The following is a 19,657-nucleotide window of genomic DNA, read 5'->3' as shown; positions in this document are numbered from 1 at the left end:
TGAAGAAATGCAGATCAGTATCAGTTACATACATCAGTTTCTTCCGTTATGACCTTCAGAATGTGTGGTTAAGTGAACAGAGATACTACTGGCTGTAGATCAATTATATGTTTGCAGTTTGGTACAGCTTTTAGATCCTGGTTCAGTCTCCATTGTGCTACTAGAACTTTGGACAAGTTGCTAATCTCTTTAAGTTCAATTTTCTGTCCACAGAATGGACTCATAAGGAAAATAAATTAAAATTTAATCTACAGTGCATGCATAAAAGAAATAATCTGATGTTTCCCCTTCCCCCTGTAATGGATTTCTTTTAAATAGATGACAACTTTGTATTGAAAAGGAGGATTTTTTGAAGCGCAAGAGAGGGTATTATTTTAGTGATATTCTGGTCTGTTTTGACTGGCAAGAATAACCTCTGATTCCACTTAACAGCAGCAGGTTTTAAAATAATTTTTCTTATAAAGGCACATAAAATACACCAACTTTTGTTATTTTGAAACTAATTTGCACAAGAAACAAACAATTCAAATGTAAGCATGTATTTTTGGCCTAAAAGGAACAGACAGTTTGACACACTTAACTGTAGTTAGCTTAAAAAAACCCCAATACTTCCATGCAGAAGCCTTAGATCTCTCCAGAAAGGCTTTCTCAAATATTATAATTTTAGGTCAAGAAAACCTAATTAGAATAGAGAAATTAAATTTATTTGCACCATAATATTATCTTTTACTTTCCTACATTTTCAGGTCTTTATTTAGAAAAAGACTGCCTGACACACATGTAATAGATGGTTCTCAACTGAACCAGTTAGGAAGAATTTTACTACTCTGTTTCACTGTCAAGACAAAATCTTTATCAATTTAAGTGAGACTAATACACTATACTTATAAATGTAGTAAAAGATGGAAGAAATTATTTTCACTATTTTATCTCTATAATTTTATTTTAATGACTAATCTTCACTTCCAGCAAGTTTGAGACATCACGGACTTGCTTCATTATTCTGGAAATTGCTACATCATGATTCAAAACACTCTGCAAATTATTTGCAGTAAGCTCTTTTTGGTAGTGCACATTTAACAGTTGCTGAAAAGGGATGGATACTTCAGAGCCAACACTCAGTATCACAGAAATTAAAAAAGGCAAGTTGGCAAATACAGATAGTTTTCCAGTCTCACCATGGTGACAGGCAGCTGGGAGCATTTAGAACAGTGTCTTACCACACAGACATTTTTGACAGGTTAAAAAGCTCTTACTCTCCTGAAATCTATTTTTAGGTTAAGATATAGATTATGATGAAAAGGAAAAACAGAATTCTTTAGTCTCTTAAGTATTTCCCCATATTTACCCAGTTTGTTCAAACCTTTACCTCTGAGGACAGCCACAGTTTAGGTCTATTCCATCTGCAAAAGGACAGATGATACGGGCAGCATCGCACAAAACCTGTGCTTCTTTAGCAGCAAACTGAACAATCAGTGGGTGATCACCTATACCAATGAAAAGATATTTAGAGATTTAAAAAGTCCCAGAAAATAAAGAGAAGGAGTTCTAAATTTTGAATGCTATTTTTGTATATTGTACAGCTGTCTGACCGTGGTCTTGGCAACCAAGTATAGGTGACCCTGCATGAGCAGGGTGGCTGGATAACATGACCTACAGAGGTCCTTCCAAGCTCATCTATTTTGTGATTCTGTAAGCCCTCAATCACAAATAAACAAAGGCAGCTGGCCAGGGGTTACTTACTGAGTATGTCTATTAACAGCGGTGGAAATTCAGACAAATATAGGTGTACTACACACTTACTGGCTTAACATACACTTTCTGACTGACACTGGTCAGTTGCTAATCTTTCACAAAGACCATCTATGAAAGTAGGCATTCTCTAATTTTCAGCAGCCTTTATGCTTCCCCTCTTAGCCTACCCCTTCTTGTCTGCATGCAGCCCCTTTGCTGTGCTGACCGTCTGTCTTGCAAGGTCTGAAACTTGCTTACAGAACCAATCCTTCAGGAAGGAACTAAAACACCCACAAGCTTTGCCCTTCCTCATCCCAGCCCATCATTTTCCTTTTCTGTGCCAACATGGCTGTTTTTTGTCCACAACGTGACACGCAGAAGTGGAATGAGCACACGTGTGCAGAAGCAGCTCTAGCAGCTTTTTCTCTAGGAGAAACCAAAGTGTCAGTGCTCCTCAGCTTGGGTCTGCTGAACTACTTGTGATTTACTAAGCCCCTGCAGAGAGCCAGATGGTCATTTGGAACACGAGTTCCTCTTTTACAGCTACTGCATTACATTAAAGGCATCTCAAATATCTCAAGCAGTCTCAGCACTCACTTTCCATATAAACAATTGCTGTAGTTAAGCAGAAGCAGCGTGGTATCTGTGCACTGATGGAAAGAGATGATCCAACAAATGCACAAAACAAGTGCACTTCTTGTACTGAAGAGACCACAAGTGGTTTCTGAATGTTTTTCTGTTGTAGAGGAAAGTAAGTAGTTATTGAAACGGTGGAGATAAAGTAAGAAAGGCCACCACTACCCTCTCAATCAAGCTGAGACATTTCTAGAAGTTACCTAAAAATCCAGCAAGCAAAAAAAAAAAAAATTTGCACATTTATTTTTAAAAGTGTCTTTTTAATACAGTGCTCTAGCTGAAGAGATTTACATTGTTATACCTAATATTTTAGAATAAGCCCACATGCCTAATTTCTCTTTGTTGAGCATTAAGCAATAAAAATACTGAGTCTAGCCACATAAATTTTTTTAGCAGCAGCCACAAAGAACACCTACCTCTGAGAAATACACAACAAAGAAACATCAATGCAGAAGAAAATGTAAAACATAAATTGCAAACCTACCCCACTAATTAGAAGACAAAATCCCCAAACAGCCAGCAAGTTAAACAGAGAACCACACAAAATGTAAATGCCAATAATGTAAATACTATAATCTGGTCAAAGCATGAGGTAGTGTTTCACAGACCTGTAAAATTAAGGACAGCATAAAACAACTGTGTAGGAAAAAGGTGTTGTTTATAACACTAAAATATTTATTCTCCTCTTTCCCTGTCCCAGCACCAGCATCCCCCAGAATACACTCCATATCTGACCCGTAGAACTTCAATGCCACTTTGTGTAGATCAGAAGTGTAAGTAAATTCAAGGGGGGCAAACTAGTAACTGTGGTGCTTTGAACCATATATATTTGAGTCAGTTGTGTTCTTACTAATTTATTTTTACATTCAACGAGTTATTAATAGATTTTGTGAAGTTGCATTCCACTCCTAAGAGAGTCTACCTGTGCTTTCCAATGTGAATTTTCTCTGTAATTGCTCTGTTCTATTTGAATAATGCACCATAATACTGGGTGCATTACTACCATAATACATAGTCAATGCTAAAACAGTGAAGTACTCTTTCCCTATTACATATACACTTACGAAACCACAAATTCTGTAGCCTGAATAGACTAAATCATCCCAATTTATAGACCCTACACTGATCTTACTTGCATGTTAGTGGTGCTTTTCATTCCTTCAGCTGCAGCCTATGCTCGTACATTCCTTGTCACACTGTTCTGCTGCAGCCACTTCATGCCAACAGACCTCTATCGTTCTCGTCACCTCTTCCCACACACTTCAGATCTCTTTATAGCCACGACACTGTATAAGTCCTCATACTTCTTTTTATAGGTGTTCTGGTTATGTTTCTGTACCATGCCTGAAGCCTTGCTTCTCCCCCTCAACCCCAGCCATGCTTAAACCTCCAGTCTCTTTTGTGCTTTCTTGTGCTCGTATCTTGAGTCATCCACCAACAGCCCCTTCCACCTTCCAGTCTGGCTAATATGAAACCCTTCTTCTTTTATCAGTCCTTGACTCCACTGGATCAATGGCTGGTCTATTACTTTTTCCACCTTTAGTAACACTCTGATTTTTGTTAGAGACTAGAAAATTTTCCTGGACGAGTGAAATGTTTGTTTCTGAAACACACATGAAACAATTGCTAGAAAAAGAATCTTACTGTTATCTTGTACCGGGTCTAGCTGTGATGGAGTTACTTGTCAAATTTATTTGAAGTTCATTTATAGTAGCATGTGTGGTGCTGCATTTTGGATTTTGTGATAAAACCAGTGTTGATAATTCACAGCTGTTTTGGCTGTTGTTTTAAAGCACATGCACAGTGTCAAAACTTCCTGGCTTTTTCACCTTGCTTCCCCCTACCCCCAACAAACAGACTGGGGTGGGCAGGAAGTTTGTAGCAGACAAAGCTATGACAGCTGACCCAAATAGGAACAAGGAATATTCCATACTGTATAACATCAAGCTCAGCAAGGAAACTGGAATGATAGGGAAAGAAAAAAGTGGGTTGGGACAAGGAATTTTTGTTCCAGAGTAGCTACTGCTTGGAGAGTGGCTGGGCATTGGTCTGCTAGTAAGAAGCAATTGTCTTTGCATAACTTGTTAGTTTCCTTCCTTTTTTCTTTCCTTTACATATTAAGCTGCCTTTATTTTGACAAATGAATTTTTCTTTCATTTGCTCTTCCTATTTTCCCCCTGTGCTGCTGAGAGAATGAAGGAAGAATGAGTGAGCAGCTGTGAGTGGTCAACCCCCACAGGTATAAATCACTTTGGAGGCCTTGATTTCAGGTGGAGACAAGGTTTTCCACTATTTCATTAGACCCACTATCACTGGACTGTGCTTACTCTCACTTACACTATATCTGTGTTTGTATAATCGGACAGCATACCAAAATTGTTAACAGATATCAAGTTGTGTAACCCACTTCATTCACCTGGTCAATTTGGCTTATGACCACATAAAACATTCTGACAAGGCAATGGTTTATTAAAAATAATACCTTTGTTTGTTGTGAATTCGCTGTCTCTGGCTTTTGCAGATCTCACAAAATCAGCTGCCACTATCATTGGTGTGTAACACAAATCACAACTGTACTTCCTAACCAAGGTTCTGAAAGCCAGCCTGTAGACACATGAAGATTAAGAGGTTAATAGTTAAAGCATTTTTCTGATTAGCTACCCTAAAATGCTGTTCTAACATGCAGTATTGTGGAGATGTTCAAGTATTATATGTATAAATCTGTGATGAAAATATGTAAAATAAAACACGTCCCACATCTACCTCTGTCTCAAATAAAAGAGAAGAAGGTAATCACACATTTTTAGTCACGATAAATTTGAGAAACAAGTTTCTAAACAGCGAAAATGACAGAGCTGACACGACAGTTACTTACTTTGAATAGCGGACCATAGGAGCACATATTTTTACAACTTGCCCAGAATGAAACAAATCCATGGGATCTTTTAGTTGGCATTCTTTAGTTTCTCTGATTTCATCAATCATGTATAATTAACAGTCCTTTCAGCATCTGAAAAAAACAAAACAGCGTCTGAAACGATCGTCATTCCGCTACTTCTCACGGGCCACGCTGCAGAGCAGCACAGTTTACACAGCGCTTGCGTTCCGGTGAAGCGTCCGGCCTGAAGCTGCTCCCCCGCAGGGCGCCGGGGACAGCCCTCCCGGCACGGCCCATCCCGGCACGGCCTCCCCCGGCACGGCCCCTCACGGCACGGCTGCCCCCAGCACAGTCCATCCCAGCACAGTCCATCCCGGCACGGCTCCCCTCTGCACGGCGCATCCCGGCACGGCGCACCCCGGCACGGCGCACCCCGGCACGGCCCCTCACGGCACGGCTGCCCCCAGCACAGTCCATCCCGGCACGGCTCCCCTCTGCACGGCGCACCCCGGCACGGCCCATCCCGGCTCCCCCGGCCCGGGCCGCGCTCGCTCCGGGCGGCCCCGCTCACCACGTGCCGCCGCCGCCGCCGCTGCTCCGTCGCGCGCCTTCGCCATCATCGCCGCGCGCCGCGTCCGGGAGTGACGCGCGGCTGCGGCCCCGGCAGCATGGAGGAGGCGGGGGCCGCCCCCGCCCCGGCGCTCGCCGAGCTGCGGGCGGACGGTGAGGCGCGGCCGCGGGCTCGGGGGGCAGCGCCGGGCACAGCCCGCGCCGGCACGACCGCGCCGGGGGCCCGTCCATGGCGGCCCGGAGGGTCCCCTGGGAGGGCGGCGTTGGGCCGGGCGGGCGGGGGAGCCCCGCGCCGGCGAAGTTCGGGCGGAGGAGAGAGTGCCCCGGCGCGGGGAGAGAGCGCGGGGTGCGGAGTGTGCGCTGGGGCCCGCTTGCTCCCAGAGAGAAAAACTGCACTGGAAAGAGAGGCGAAGGTGCTCGGTTGAGTTAAGAGTAGCTCTCTGGGAACCCTGCTCTTGCTTGATCCACAGTCATAATTGCAGTATCATTTCGTAATTGTTTTATAAACTCACACCGTTGTCGAAATCCGGTATGATTTCAAGAAGTTTTGTAGTTTGAAGTTTTCACTTGTCAGTGATCTGCAGCTGACTGGTGTGTTTGGTTATGAATACAGGCTCAACAACTTACCCTGGCTGCACTGTAAAGTTTGAGAAAATAAGGTATTGATACTTTTTAGTGTATTCTGCTCAAGAGTAGGGTGTGGGAAGTAAAGAATCATGTGACTTTATCACCGTAAAAAAATCCCCAAAACAAACACGAACCCCAGTTACCAGTTCCAGACTTGTTGCTCGTAATTGTGGCCTCTTCTGACATTCGTACTATGTGATGCAGAGAACATTTACTGTTATATTGAAGAAATTGAGTGTCAGAGATCTGTACACTGTAGGGTTATAAATATTATTTAATTCTTCTGAACCATGAAAATAAAACCCTAAAATCCTAAATCCTTTTCCAGAATGTTACGCTGACTTCTTCAGAGAAGACTTTGATGTGAAAGCTTACACTTCCCAGTCCATCCATCAGGCTGTGATAGCTGAGCAGCTGGCTAAACTTGCTCAAGGTATTAGTCAGTTGGATAAAGAGCTGCATTTACAAGTAAGTTTAAAGCATGCCTGTTATTCTGGGGTGATTGATATAAAGTAGCCAAAAATTTAGTAATTTTACGAGCTTGTAACTTGTGAAATTGCCCGGTGTCCTCTGCAAGCAGTTGCTAAAGGTACAGCTTGCAGCTAAACTAGCAGTGAGTTGGACAACTCAGTTAAGCCCACACTCAATACTCCTTCCAGGCAGCCAGTAGTGTTTCAGTTTTTGTAGTCTTATCACTGTATGCTGTTTTACTCTTCCTTGTAAGAATGAAGACTCTTTCCAAGTGATTGTGTCAACGATCATAAACACTTTAGGCCCTGTTTCAGCATGGTGTTGTGAGAACATAGGGAGAGCTTGCACCCTTACATCATGTGCTGAAGAGTAGCATAAGCCCTAAGGCTTACCTTCAGCTAGGCAGATATAACCTATGTTAACACACCTCTACACCTTCAGAAAGGCTTTTGAGTTAAGATAGAAGAAGACTTTTTCTATGCAGAAATCATAAATCCACAGCAGACATTGCAGTGAGAACACTTGCTAAGTTTGTCTGTTGTTTCAAAACTTGCTTCCTCCCTCCCCCTGCCCCAGTTAGTAAGTTCTTTGGAACTAGTTTATAAATGTCATAAATAGAAAAAAAAAGAATATACATTATTATGGTGTGATTAGTAAGTTTGCATTTACAATTATTATTAAATATCAAGATGTGTTGAAATGTGATTGCTCTGCTGGCTTTAATTAAGATGTGAGCTCTGCTGCACATCTTAATTAATTACGGACCCTCTTCTCGTTTTGAGCTTGCTGCTTTTGTGAGTTAAAACATCTTCTGTTCTTAAGACCCTTTCTCCTGTAAGATGTACCTGCTTTTCCCTGTAACTGGCTAATGTAGGGATACTGATACTTAAATGCCTAATGTAGGAATGATGGTGATATATTTAATACTTCTTTTAGGCTCATGATCCCATATTTCTCTTGATTTCTGTATTGGGTTTTTTAAGGTTGTTGCAAGACATGAAGATCTGTTGGCCCAAGCAACTGGAATTGAATCCCTGGAAGGTAAATATTGTTGTATTCTGCTGGCTGTCCTTACAGTGGAGGAAGCACTTTTAGGATCTGTGCAGGGAACACATTCACTGCCAACTTTGGCCCCTAATGTTAAAGCTCCAGATCTGATTTCTAAGGAGTAACGTGTGGCAGCTTTTCTATTTTAGTTTTTTTTTTCTTTCTTACGTCAGTAGATGGAGCTCCAAGGAGAAGATTTGGCTGATACTTCTCTGGAGTGGCTTCTTCATAGGAAAATGAATTTTGATAATGTTCTCAGCAACTTTAGCAATAAAGCCTCCTTTTACCTTTTAATATATTTTTCTAAATAAGCCTAGTTTTGTTGCAACATTGGTAGGTATCTGTTGCCATAAGCGCCAATTTTCTGTTGCACATGCATGCATGTGTTGCAGTTTGCCCATCTTAACCAAAGAAGCTATAAAGCTTAATCTAAACCATTTTGAGATACTTTTTACTAGGGAAGGGCTACTAAGTTAAAAACACACCTTTGTTTTATTCCACTCTTTGAGACGTGGATTTTAACATAAACTGCTGATTTTCAAAGGCTTGCTTAGGAACCATTGACTTTGTATAGAAGATGGTTGCAGTATATTGTTCTCATGTCAGAAGCTCATTAAACCTGCCATTCTGCTCTTTGTCACTTTGCTGAGAATGTCATATAGTTTGGTATTGTGGTGGGTTTTTTGGTGCAGACAGATATTTACCTTTGTAACATGCTAGAATCTTTATAGCATGCCTCCTTTTCCCCCTTGTAACTTGGTAAGTAATTTATCTTTGTTCTTTTTTCTGCTTTCAGATTTTGGCATAACCGGAGTTTCTGGTTACTGATAGTTATATCCTTAGTGTTTGGAGCTGCTTGGGTTTGCTGTTTTGTGTCAGTAATTGCATATAGCTGGAAAATGAAAGAAATGGCTGTTTGATCTAGTAACGGTAGCTCCTGAATAGCTTTTTAAACAGTTGGAGAATCAAGTATAAAAAACTGAAATATGTGTCATTCTCCAAATAAAAAGTAGACGGGAATGTGTAGTCAATCTTGTGACTTATAAATACCTCCGTGTAACAATCTTCAGCAATTTGTGCTCACTGGAATTCTGTTTTCTGAAATGATGGTTGTTTCTGAAGGCATTTCTTCCTAAAATTACTCTGAGGAAAGAATGATGTACTTCAAAACAACTACTCAGTTAGTAAACATTTCTATAAGGCGGGTGTGGTAAATAATACATGTTTTACAACTAATATGGCAAAGTAAAAATAAAATTCAATTCACCTCAAATTTGTTGAAATTTTTCCATTTACTTAGGGTTATGCTCTTAAAGGAAACACTGAGTCAAGAGTCACAAGAAAAAGTAAAGATAAATGCCAACATATTTTTTAATTGTGAAGTTAGAAATGCATAGCTCTTGGTATATTTATCAAGTATGTTAGCAAGTGAAGATTATGGAGAGAATTCACAGCATGGACAGTCATTTGGATGTGTGAAAGTGAATCTCATTAAACATTTCAAATTGGTACACCCAGCTTGTAGAGTCTTTTCTTTTTTAGGCCTGTGCACTTTTTTTAATGGTACACAGCTCTGCTCTACATATCCTTTTCTGTCTATAGGTAGTTCAGTAGGTATCTTGAGCTACCTCTTATTTTAAGATTAGGCTGAATTGTATTTTCATGTATCTTCCACAGCAGGTGGAGAGGGGAGAGTGCCTTTTCACCCATCCTTATTCTGTCCTCTGGGAAGAGGGCTGTTGGATGCTTAATAGCACTATTACAGCCATAGATGCAGCAAAGTTGTGCCACTGGCCCCCCCCTTATTGCAATGTAGGGTAGACAGTGCAGCCTATTTTGCCAGCTTTTCACTGTATCTCATATCTTCATGCTCATGATCTATGGCATGCACATGTATAAATAACAGTGAACACATGAGCCTGTCACTAAGCTAATAGTCCTGAAATATGGAGAAGAGGAGACTTTACCTATCTATATAAAATAAATAAGATACAGTCACAGTACAGGACAACCTGAATGTAACTATTTGTAGCAGTTTTGTTTGTCTTCCATCTTGCTGTATGATGCTGCAGTTTCATCTAATTTGATGATGGCATGCTTGTAAACAGGGCTTTACAAAAATGTAGTATGTTTTAGAACGCTAACAGTAACTGAAACAAAAATAATTTCATAGGCCTGGGTTTGTCTAACTTAATTAAATTCTCAGCAGGCTGATTCTGTATTGCAAAAATGACTCCTGTCCTCTACTACTTTGTTTGTAATTTACCCAGAAAAGAACAGGCACGCTTGTTGGCTTTCCTTGTGCTGCTTTGCCAAACTAATGTGGAACAAACATGATTAGGGTAGTTTGCTCTGCTTGTAATCTAAATTAGATGACCTTATGATGACATTGATACCTTACTTTTTGCTGAAGATCCTTATGTGCAGGAAGAAAACCTTGAAAGAGAATAGTTTATCTTCTCAGTCCTCTTTGTCCTAGTCACTATGTTAAATAAATACTGTTAAATATGTTGTGCCACTTTTATATATCATGTTCTGGTGTCTATACCAGGTTATATAATTTGAACTGCAGTCCAAATCAACATTCTCTTAGAAAGTAGCATCCTCTAAATAGTATTTGAAATGTCACAAGTGATGGGTTTTGGAGTGATATTTATTCTGCGAGCTTATGTTCTCTCACAATACATTTTCCATACCATTCAGTAGGTGACCTGCTCCCTGCTCATTTTATTTCCCAATAAGCTTACTAATTTTGGTCTCTCAGATGCTCTTTTATAAAGGGGGAAACTGTTCTTGGTTTATGCTGAAGTAGTCTGCAGTAGTTACTATGATTTGAAGAAAAACTCTTTCTATAATTTCCTGATGTTTCTATAATTGATGAGTGATGTAAAAAATCTGCTTTATTTTTCAGGTGTCCTCCAAATGATGCAAACTAGAATTGGTGCTCTACAAAGCACTGTTGATAGGTATGACACTTATTATGCAATTAGAAAGTATGTATCCTTATACTCTATAATGCTATTTATTAACACTACTATAAATAATTTTCTCTTCTTGTTTTTAGAATTAGAGTCAAAATTGTTGACCCCTACAACAAAATAGTGTCCCGCACAGCTCAGCTAGCAAAACTTCAAGTAAGTTGCATTAAAAACATATTTAAAAAAAATCTTTTTGAACGTGTGTTATTTCACAATTGTCAGACATGAACACAGTTTTTCTACTCCAGTAGCCTGTAGTTCATTTTCAGTATTTTTCTGAAAATCAGTATTTGTTTCTCTTCAAGAGCTACTGAGAAGTGCTTAGTAAGAAAGTAGGACATTGACCTTTGCACTAGCTAATTGAGTGTTTGTAGAGAGGGAGGGAAGAGAGAAGGGTTATCCGAGTATAGATTAATTAAATTCTTGTAACTGTTTGTGTTATTTTGGTATTTAATGTTATGGTGCTGTAGTGTAGAAGATGCTTTTTGCCCCTAAGTTAATGCAGGCTTTGCTGCAGTTTAGTTAAGAGTTTGAGAATTAATTCTTTCAGAATTCTTTCAAATTTCTTCAACAGTCAAGATGCAACTTAAGGAGCTGTTTGTGGTTGTGGAGTTTTGTAAGCCCAAGTGCATAGTTGTGCCTGCCTTTTAAATATAAGTGGATTCTACAGAAGGATGTAGATGTCTGTTCAAGGATGGCAGTGGGGGAGAGCTTATCACAGTGATGGTGAGATAAGTGTCAAACACTTCCATTGATAATTTGGTAGTAGTTGAAAACTTTTCTATAGATCTTCAGGAGTCATGGATCTGCATTCTATTAGGTTTATGCAGTTTGAAATTTATTAAGTTTATGGTTTGAAATGCAACACAGCTCAGGCCCCACAAGTGTTCAATGAGTTATTGTTTGAACTGTTTGTCTTTGCAAGTTTACCTGAATTTTGAGCTGTGGATATACACTCTAGTAGATTTTCATCTGCAAATGACTGCTGTTGTAGAGTAGATGAAGCTGCAGACTCATGCAGTTTCTAGTCTGGGGACTGGTGGAGCAGCTGTACTGTCTCTTGGCTGAACTTCTATTTTCTATGTTACTTTCAGTAGCAGTGAAGTTCAGCAGGGAGCTCTTAACACTCTGTGCAGCCAGTTTGGCCAGATGCTACTGTCGTTTTCAGCTCCAGCTGTTACTCTTTTTGCCACTGGTCAAAAGGCCCTTGACTTCCACGTGGCAGGTTAGGTGCAGATTTTTTTGTTGTTTGATGTGTGTTGTGCATGTAGAAAAAGTTGTGGGAATGTGGGGCTAAAGATGGAGATCTTTTGTACCCTGCCCTTACACAAAGTCAGACTGCAGGAGGATGTCTGTGGAGAACAAGTCCCTGAACTTAGGAAATGTTTCTTGGATGCTTCCTCTTGGCTGTTATGTGGTTACATGGATTTTCCTGTGGTGTGAAAGCAGCATCCATCCAGAGTCAGCATTATTCAGGCTGTGCCCGGGGATTTGTAGGATCTGACTTTTTTTTTTTGCTGTAAGTCAGGAAAAAGAGGTGGAGAGTGGGAGTCTGGTAGGCTGCTCTTTTAGCATCAGTGTAGAAAGAGGAATGATGATTCCAGATTCACTGCCAGTGAGAGTCAGAGTCTCATCGCAAGAGCTGCTGTTCCTTCTTGTGTTGGCAGATACTTTGTGAGTGCTTTATGTTACACTACACTGCTGGGAGGAGTTGAGGGTCAGGACGCCTGAATTAATAAATGAAGCTGAATTTGTGGAGAGTTGAGTCAAATCTCAACTCTCCATCCTCCTAAAGACGTACTGCGGGGGTGTCCTTTACCTGGAGGACTCGTTTGTTGAGGAAGGAAGGGCACAGCACAGCAAACAGTATCTTCCTGGTGATGGCAGGGCTTATGACATGAAATGGCTCCCAAATGCAAGGCTTGTGGTTTGGGACATTTTCAAACTTACTAATTTTATTAGCTGATCTACAATTGGTGGATGTAGATGGCTGGTAAAAGAGGTTGCCTTCTGTCAGAATCTGGCAGGTATGTTTTGCTGGAATGCATGATGTTTCAGTGCCTCTTGTAGTTGAGATGGTGTTATTTTAATACCTCTGCATTGATTGCTGTGGGACTGCTCACTAACTGAAGGAATATTTGACTTGCACAAAACTAGATTTTGCCATCCTTAATTGTTTTTAATATAGTCTGGCTTTTTCATAAACATTCTCACTGCAAGTTTGTTGTTAAACTTCAAATCTAGTCCTGAATTCTTAATCTCTGCTATGTTCTTGTACATATTTTGTCTTTCTCTGCTCTTAGAGCTTCATGGCATCCCAAGGCAGCAACAGACACTGAAAGCTCACTTCCTGCTCTAAATCATGCTGTCCTCTTCTGACTCTTTCCATAGTCGATCACAAGCTAAGTGGGAGTGGTTAGCAGCTGAAATGTGTAGCCAGGGAGTTTGTCCTTCAGAGCATTCTTTTCTGGGAAGCTCTGTTTAACTAAGTGTTTTTGCATGGTCTCTTGTTTCAGTGTCTTGGTGTATGAAAAACTATAATAGCAAAACATTTTTTAAAACCCCAAAAATTCTGTCTATTTTAAAGTTATTCTTCCTTTAAAATATTTACCAGTGGCAGATGTTTTTATGATGCTACTGTAAATAAATAGTAAATATAGTCTGAAGATAGTGGACTGTCTCCACTTTTTTCAGGCTTTATGAACAACAAAATATATGCATTCAGTTACCTGCATATATGAGCTACACACTGACACATTTTCAAGTGACTCTCTTTTTATTATTAAGTCTTCTTTCAGTAATTTCTTAAAATTAATTTTAAGATTAAAATTAAAAAGATTTAATATTAGGAAGCTTTTTAATGGCTCAAATTATGGCAATAATTTCTGTTATTGCTGGCATGTTGTTTAAAATTCAGGAGATAACCAATATGTAATCTCAAAAAAAAATTGAGGTTTATTTTTAATTTTACTTAAAATGACTTGGACTGACTGAGGCCACTGGCCTTTTCCAAATTAATTCTGGTTTGATTAGTAGAATTTGCTCCTTCTTGGATAAAAGCATGTCCTTTAGAAAAGCATACTTGATCAACTCAGGGAGGGAATGTTTCCTGAATTAATTCAGACTTCTGTTATGTGGGTAGTCAGGTTGGAGGATCTGGCATCTGTGAACAGCTCCACCATTAGATACAGTTCTTTATTTCTGTTGCATGTCCTTGCATATAGCATTCTTTTCTGTGACTGGGAGTTTTATTAAGTTGGACAGCTCACATAAGTGATAATACTTGAGAGAAACAGAATCTTTGTCAAGGGTACAAGGCAGTAGAAATCACTACAAAATTTAGAGTGCATCTTCAGTGTCTTCGGATTTTTTCCTCCTACTAATTCCCAGGGCTAGAAATTAAAACTTTTTTTTTGCTCTTGTATCTAAATGAAACATCTCCCATCTCTTACTCCCTTTTAAAAGATTGTTTCTTGGGACAGGAAATAATAAGCAACAATTCAACAAAAAAGAGATATTCTTTTGGCACGTAAAGCTAAAGGTGATTTGAAAATAATACAAGGTGAATTCCTGGGCAAAAACATTAACCAGAGGTATACAACTGGCTTAGAGAATAATTAATTTTGAAAGCAAAGTAGTAATACTGTGCCCCCCTCTCTTTTGGTGAAGCACAGTGCACTATACTAGAAGCTATTTTTGATTAATCTTGCAGAAATTTAGTTCACAGATATGAAAGTGATATGTGGATCAAGATTTTTCTAATTAAAGAAATTAATTCATTAATCTCTCAAGGCAGGATAAGCCCCACTTAGCTCTCACAAAGTATAATAGAAATCACGTGCTTAAGTTATCACAGAAGGCATAGAAAACTACTTCAGACTGTGATAGAGAGCCCAAAGCAGTGAGAGTAATTGATGTGCCTCAGTGGGCTTTTTCCTAATTTTTCCTTTTTGTTTTGTCTAATATGTTAGATGTTTAATAAAATTAAATTATAAGTATTTGTGGATTTGTTAGTTTGTGCTGGCATAGGGAAGAGATTGCCAGGTTGTACAAGTCTGCTGTGGATATTGGTTGAAATTAGTCACTGGTATAATTTTTTATATTTCCACTTCAACGTCAGTTTTCAGTAAATTAACTTGAGTCTGAGAAAGAGGTTCTAAGTCTTGTTGGATACTAAATATTTTTAAAAGTAATTTAAAATGAATTTTGATTTCAATAAGTTTAATACTTGAGAAGATTTTGCCTTCAATACCAGGGAAAATAGCTCCAAACAACTATGTCATACTTGTTCCAAATTTCTCACTTGCCCCCCTTGTTAATCTGATTGCAGATTTTGGACTCTGTCTATGACTGTACTGAAATCTGAGTTGCATTTCTGAATTCTATTTTAGTTGTTACCCACTCCAGAATGTTGCTATTCCCATAGCATGTATTTCAAGATATTAATTGAGGGAAAAGTTATGGAACTATTATATTTGATTCAGATGTCATCAATTCCTGCTATTCTAATTTGGTGCTAATAAAAGCACACATGAATATGAGTCCTAAAAATTTATGCATATGTCCATATTCCTATTTTTTAACCAATAATGCCATGTATTTTAATAAGCATATGAAAGAATGTGAACTAACAGTTGGCTGAATGAAGGTAACTGGCCTTGTGAAAGTTTTGCTGAGAATTAGTTTTTACATTTATGCCTACTATAAGAGTCAATGTCTGTAATAACACTTCTGAAGTAAGTGCTGCCATTTTGCTTCTTTTGGATGAGTATTTGATTGGCAAAGCCAACTTCTGAACTTTTCTAAAGCTTTAGGAGGGGAGGAGTATTGAGGAGAGATGCACAAGGTAAAATAAAACTGACTTCTAATGAGAAACAGAATATGCCTCTGTCATGGGATTCTGAGTTTCCTTTGTTTTCTGCGTGGGTAGTGACAGAATAATCTCAATAGCCCCATGAATATAATTACCAGCTTCTGGAAGTCTTCGTCTATATAGCATGGAATCATATTAAAAAATTTTGGAAAAAAGGGATTTCAGTGTCCTTAAGTTCCTTGTTTTTATTCACATTCACATTTCCTTTTTTGGTTAAGATGTTTCCACATTTGAGTGCTGGTATTGTGTGATTGTACTGATGATATCCCCTGATGCCACAATTTCCCTGCAGGCTGCCTGTGACTTGCTGCGGAGGATAATACGCATCTTGTATCTCAGTAAGAGACTTCAAGGACAGCTGCAAGGAGGAAGCAGAGAGATAACAAAAGCTGCCCAGAGTCTCAATGAACTTGGTGAGTCCTTCTTAATTACTGTTAGATACATTTTTAGCTTGTGCTCACATGACTCACACTAGTGTTTGACTTAAAGAAACACTCAAAACTTTTTCCTGTGGTTCTTGCTTTCTTCTTCCTGACTTAAATTGAGAAATGGAATGGACAGAACTTATTAGTCCTTTACATATTTTTGTATGACTTCTCTAGATACAGGTATTTAATAATGTGAAAATTCTATGATGATGATGTGTGTTCTTTTGGGCGACAATTTTTTTGTGGAGCAATTTCATACTGTTTTATGTTTCTATAAAACACCCTCAGAGGCAAGAGATATATATTTAGCTTTTGGGAGACATTGCGCTATAGTAAGGCATAGTTTAAATTACAGTTTATGTCCTAAAAGAAAGATATTGGCCATGTGACTTTTATGAAACCCATAGGTGACATGATATACAGATACCTAACCTAGTTCAGATACTGGAAGTGTTCTGTTACAGTAGTGACTAATTTACCCATTACTTTATTGGCTTTTGTGAAGAATAATGAGGTAGTTCTCATGAAGGCTTATGTTACTTTACTAGAATGTTTTCTATACTTGAGCTAGCTTGGGAAATTCCATACTGTGCTGCAGGATGCAGTGAGGAGCATCCCATTAGTCTTGGAGATCAGTTGGTGGTGTTGTATGTGGTATCTTTCCAGGTGTTTCTCCTCTGATTTGATGGTATTCAAATTCCAGCTTCCAAAAATAACTTGTGGGAGGGCTAAACTATCAAACATTCAGAATCATCCTGAAGTTTATTTTGCATATTTGTCACTACTGCTCTTTTTATACTGTGTGATCAAAAAATGATTAGACAGTGACTTAGTCCTATAACTGACAGATGCTCTGTTGCAAGCAGAAAGTTTATGTATTTATTTAGTATATCTGTCTGACTGGAGCACTTAAGTGCCAGTTGTATCATTGTAAGTAGAATATTTTTTCTGATTATTTTTACTTTTCTTTCAATTTTGCTCTATCATTACATCTTCAGAATATATAAAATAATACTGTCTGTTAATTACTTGGATTGCAAGTGTTGTGAGATTAATTTGAGTGCTAGATCCTATTAAACAAATTAGTACAATTTAGTGGTAAAATCTGAGATGTTTAGTGTAGTTTTTAGGGTTTCTTTCTTTGATTTTTACTACTCATCTTCCTCTTTTTTTGTTTCACTATTTAAAAAAAACCAAGACCTTGCACTTTCTTTTGTCAAAATGCCACAGTCTTTTGAGTTTCTTGTTTTCAAATACTTGGTGTTTTCCTGAAGCTTAGCAAAGTCTGAGTAATTATTGTTGAACATGAAGGGAAATGTGTCCCCTTAGGCGACTCTTCTGAATTTGATCCTACAGTCAATGGGGGTAGCTTGTGGTCCTCAATTTAATCCTTAATCCTTAGTTCTGGATGGTTTATGGCCAGGTAAAATACCTTGTCTACTGTGATTTCTCTTTTTCCATCTTCTTTCCTGGTGTTTCTTCCTTTCTTCTCTCTTATCTTTCCATCTGTATCTTTGTCACCCTTGGCTGGTTTGCATTCTTTCTGCTTCCCAGCTGGCCATGCCTCCCAGCACCTGAGTGGATGGGGGCATCCCCCTGAGGAGATGCTGGTGCAGAGAATTTGAGGTGTCTGTCCCATGGAGAGGCACTGACTGCTGGGAGTGGGGCAGCCCTGTTCCAAGGGGAGGAAAGCTCAGGGGGCTGCAGTCAGCCTGGGTCAGGGTACTGCTGTGGGAGTCAGCAGAAAGGGAGGGTGGGGTGTGGGGTGTGGCTGGGGAAGTGCTGTGCTGTACTTCTGCACTTGGAAAGCATTGGGATGGGTGGGAGATCTCTAGCAGAGAGGTGGTGGTGGTGGTGTGTGGCAGGAGAGCACTGGGGATGTGGTGGCCTGGGGTGAGGCTGTGGAAGTGCTGTGCTTCAGGAAGATGGGAAATGTGATGTAGTGCTCTGAGGGTGGGAAGCATTAGGAACAGCACTGAGAGCTGGCAGTTCAGCTGGTGAGATATGAAAGCTTTGGGAGGCCTGGGGAAGTGCTGCAACATCTGATGGTAGTAAATAGCTGGTAGACATGAGTGGTGTGAAAGCCTGGTATTGGATAGGGACCTCTGTGTCACAGAGGCTTGCTTTCATGTCCAAGATGAATACTGACTTGTGGTTTTAGCCAGATATTCCTGGCTATCTCTTTCATCTCTTGTTCAGGGAAAAAATAATTCCGTTGTTTATTACCTTTCTGTTGTACGTGTGGCGCAGACTAATTTCTACTTTGTCAAACTCAGCCCTGTAATATTACTGTGAAAGCTTTGCACTTGCTGTGGTAAAAGATACCTTCCATTGCTTCTAAGGTATTCTGTGCAGAATCTTGAGATAACTGTCAAGTTTTTTTTTGATGTACTGCTACACTATGTGTGTGTGTTTGGGGGACACAGGTGTACGTGCTTAGGTATGTATTTAACATATATTCCTATAGCTAATCTATATTAGTTCAATCACAGCTTTTACTTAGTTGTGTATTGAAGTTTATTTTGCAGTGATGGGAAAGGCTATGGTAGATATATAAAATATTTGAATTAGGTAGAAATATGTGTCAATTAGAGAAACTACAAGAAACAGTAACTTTTACTGAGAGGCAGTTTTTTTCTGACCTGACTTCCTTAAGCAAAGGAACTCTAGAACAAATAAACTATTTGTTGGAGTCTGTATAAGAGTGCTCTTAAATAGTAGGACACACATATTTATCAAGAATGAATCCTGTTTAACCAACCGTATTTTCTTTGTTGGCAGCATAACAGGCCTTGGGACTAGAGAGATCAATGACTGTCTTGTAGTTTGATTTAAATAGGGCTCTTGACACCATTGATTTAAATAGGGCTCTTGACACCGTGTCACACTACAGGATTGGCAATAGAATCCAGATGAAAATGCCATGCAGTGAATGCAGAAGATGAGAGAAAGCTGTACCCCAAAAGCCTTCATCTGTTATTCACTTACCCAGCAATATATCAAGCAGGGTGTTGTTAAAATGTGCTCTGGAGCTGGCTTGTATTTTTATTAATGATTTGAGTGATGTAATATGGCATATATCCTTATTAAATTTACTACCAATAATCAAGCAGAGAAGAATGGGAGGTATGTTGGGAAACAGGATTAGAATGAAAAATATTCTTAGTCAATTGGAGATACATCTTACCTGAACTGATTTTATTTCTCTTTCAGACAAGTGCTAAGTCCTCACAATGAATAGTTCTGGTTAAGAGGGGGAACAGGAGAAATGACTGTATGGATTACAATTCTGCTGAGAGGGTTGATAGTTCCTCACAAATTGAGTGCAGGCCACTTGTTCATTTATTTTGTAGCAGTGTGACATTGTTGGCAGTAAAGTTTGTACTGATATTTGTAAGGAAGGGTGTTGTGTGCA

General features: G+C 39.3%; 2 protein-coding genes across 9 annotated transcripts in view; one reads left to right on the top strand and one right to left on the bottom strand.

The window, feature by feature from the left end:
* The window catches only part of DUS4L (dihydrouridine synthase 4 like), a 36,849-nt gene extending 30,900 nt beyond the window's left edge, over nt 1-5,949 (bottom strand). Inside the window, exons 1-4 of one of the 8 annotated variants that reach the window (XM_038153498.1) lie at nt 5,820-5,949; nt 5,246-5,380; nt 4,853-4,974; nt 1,370-1,487 (exon numbers count right to left, since the gene is read on the bottom strand). In XM_038153498.1, the coding sequence (XP_038009426.1) occupies nt 1,370-1,487; nt 4,853-4,974; nt 5,246-5,355 (350 nt within the window). In that variant the 5' untranslated portion in view covers nt 5,356-5,380; nt 5,820-5,949. The other 7 variants (XM_038153499.1, XM_038153504.1, XM_038153501.1 and 4 more) reach the window with 7 other exon arrangements.
* Nucleotides 5,833-19,657, top strand: part of COG5 (component of oligomeric golgi complex 5) — a 175,160-nt gene continuing 161,335 nt past the window's right edge. Inside the window, exons 1-6 of the mRNA XM_038153486.1 lie at nt 5,833-5,971; nt 6,774-6,913; nt 7,900-7,957; nt 10,875-10,929; nt 11,028-11,097; nt 16,107-16,227. Of these exons, the coding sequence (XP_038009414.1) occupies nt 5,917-5,971; nt 6,774-6,913; nt 7,900-7,957; nt 10,875-10,929; nt 11,028-11,097; nt 16,107-16,227 (499 nt within the window). The 5' untranslated portion in view covers nt 5,833-5,916. The remainder of the gene's footprint in view (nt 5,972-6,773; nt 6,914-7,899; nt 7,958-10,874; nt 10,930-11,027; nt 11,098-16,106; nt 16,228-19,657) is intronic.

Source organism: Motacilla alba, chromosome 1A (assembly GCF_015832195.1).
Source record: "Motacilla alba alba isolate MOTALB_02 chromosome 1A, Motacilla_alba_V1.0_pri, whole genome shotgun sequence".
In the NCBI taxonomy this organism is placed as follows: Eukaryota; Metazoa; Chordata; class Aves; order Passeriformes; family Motacillidae; genus Motacilla; species Motacilla alba.
This window is presented reverse-complemented; position numbering and strand designations above follow the sequence as displayed.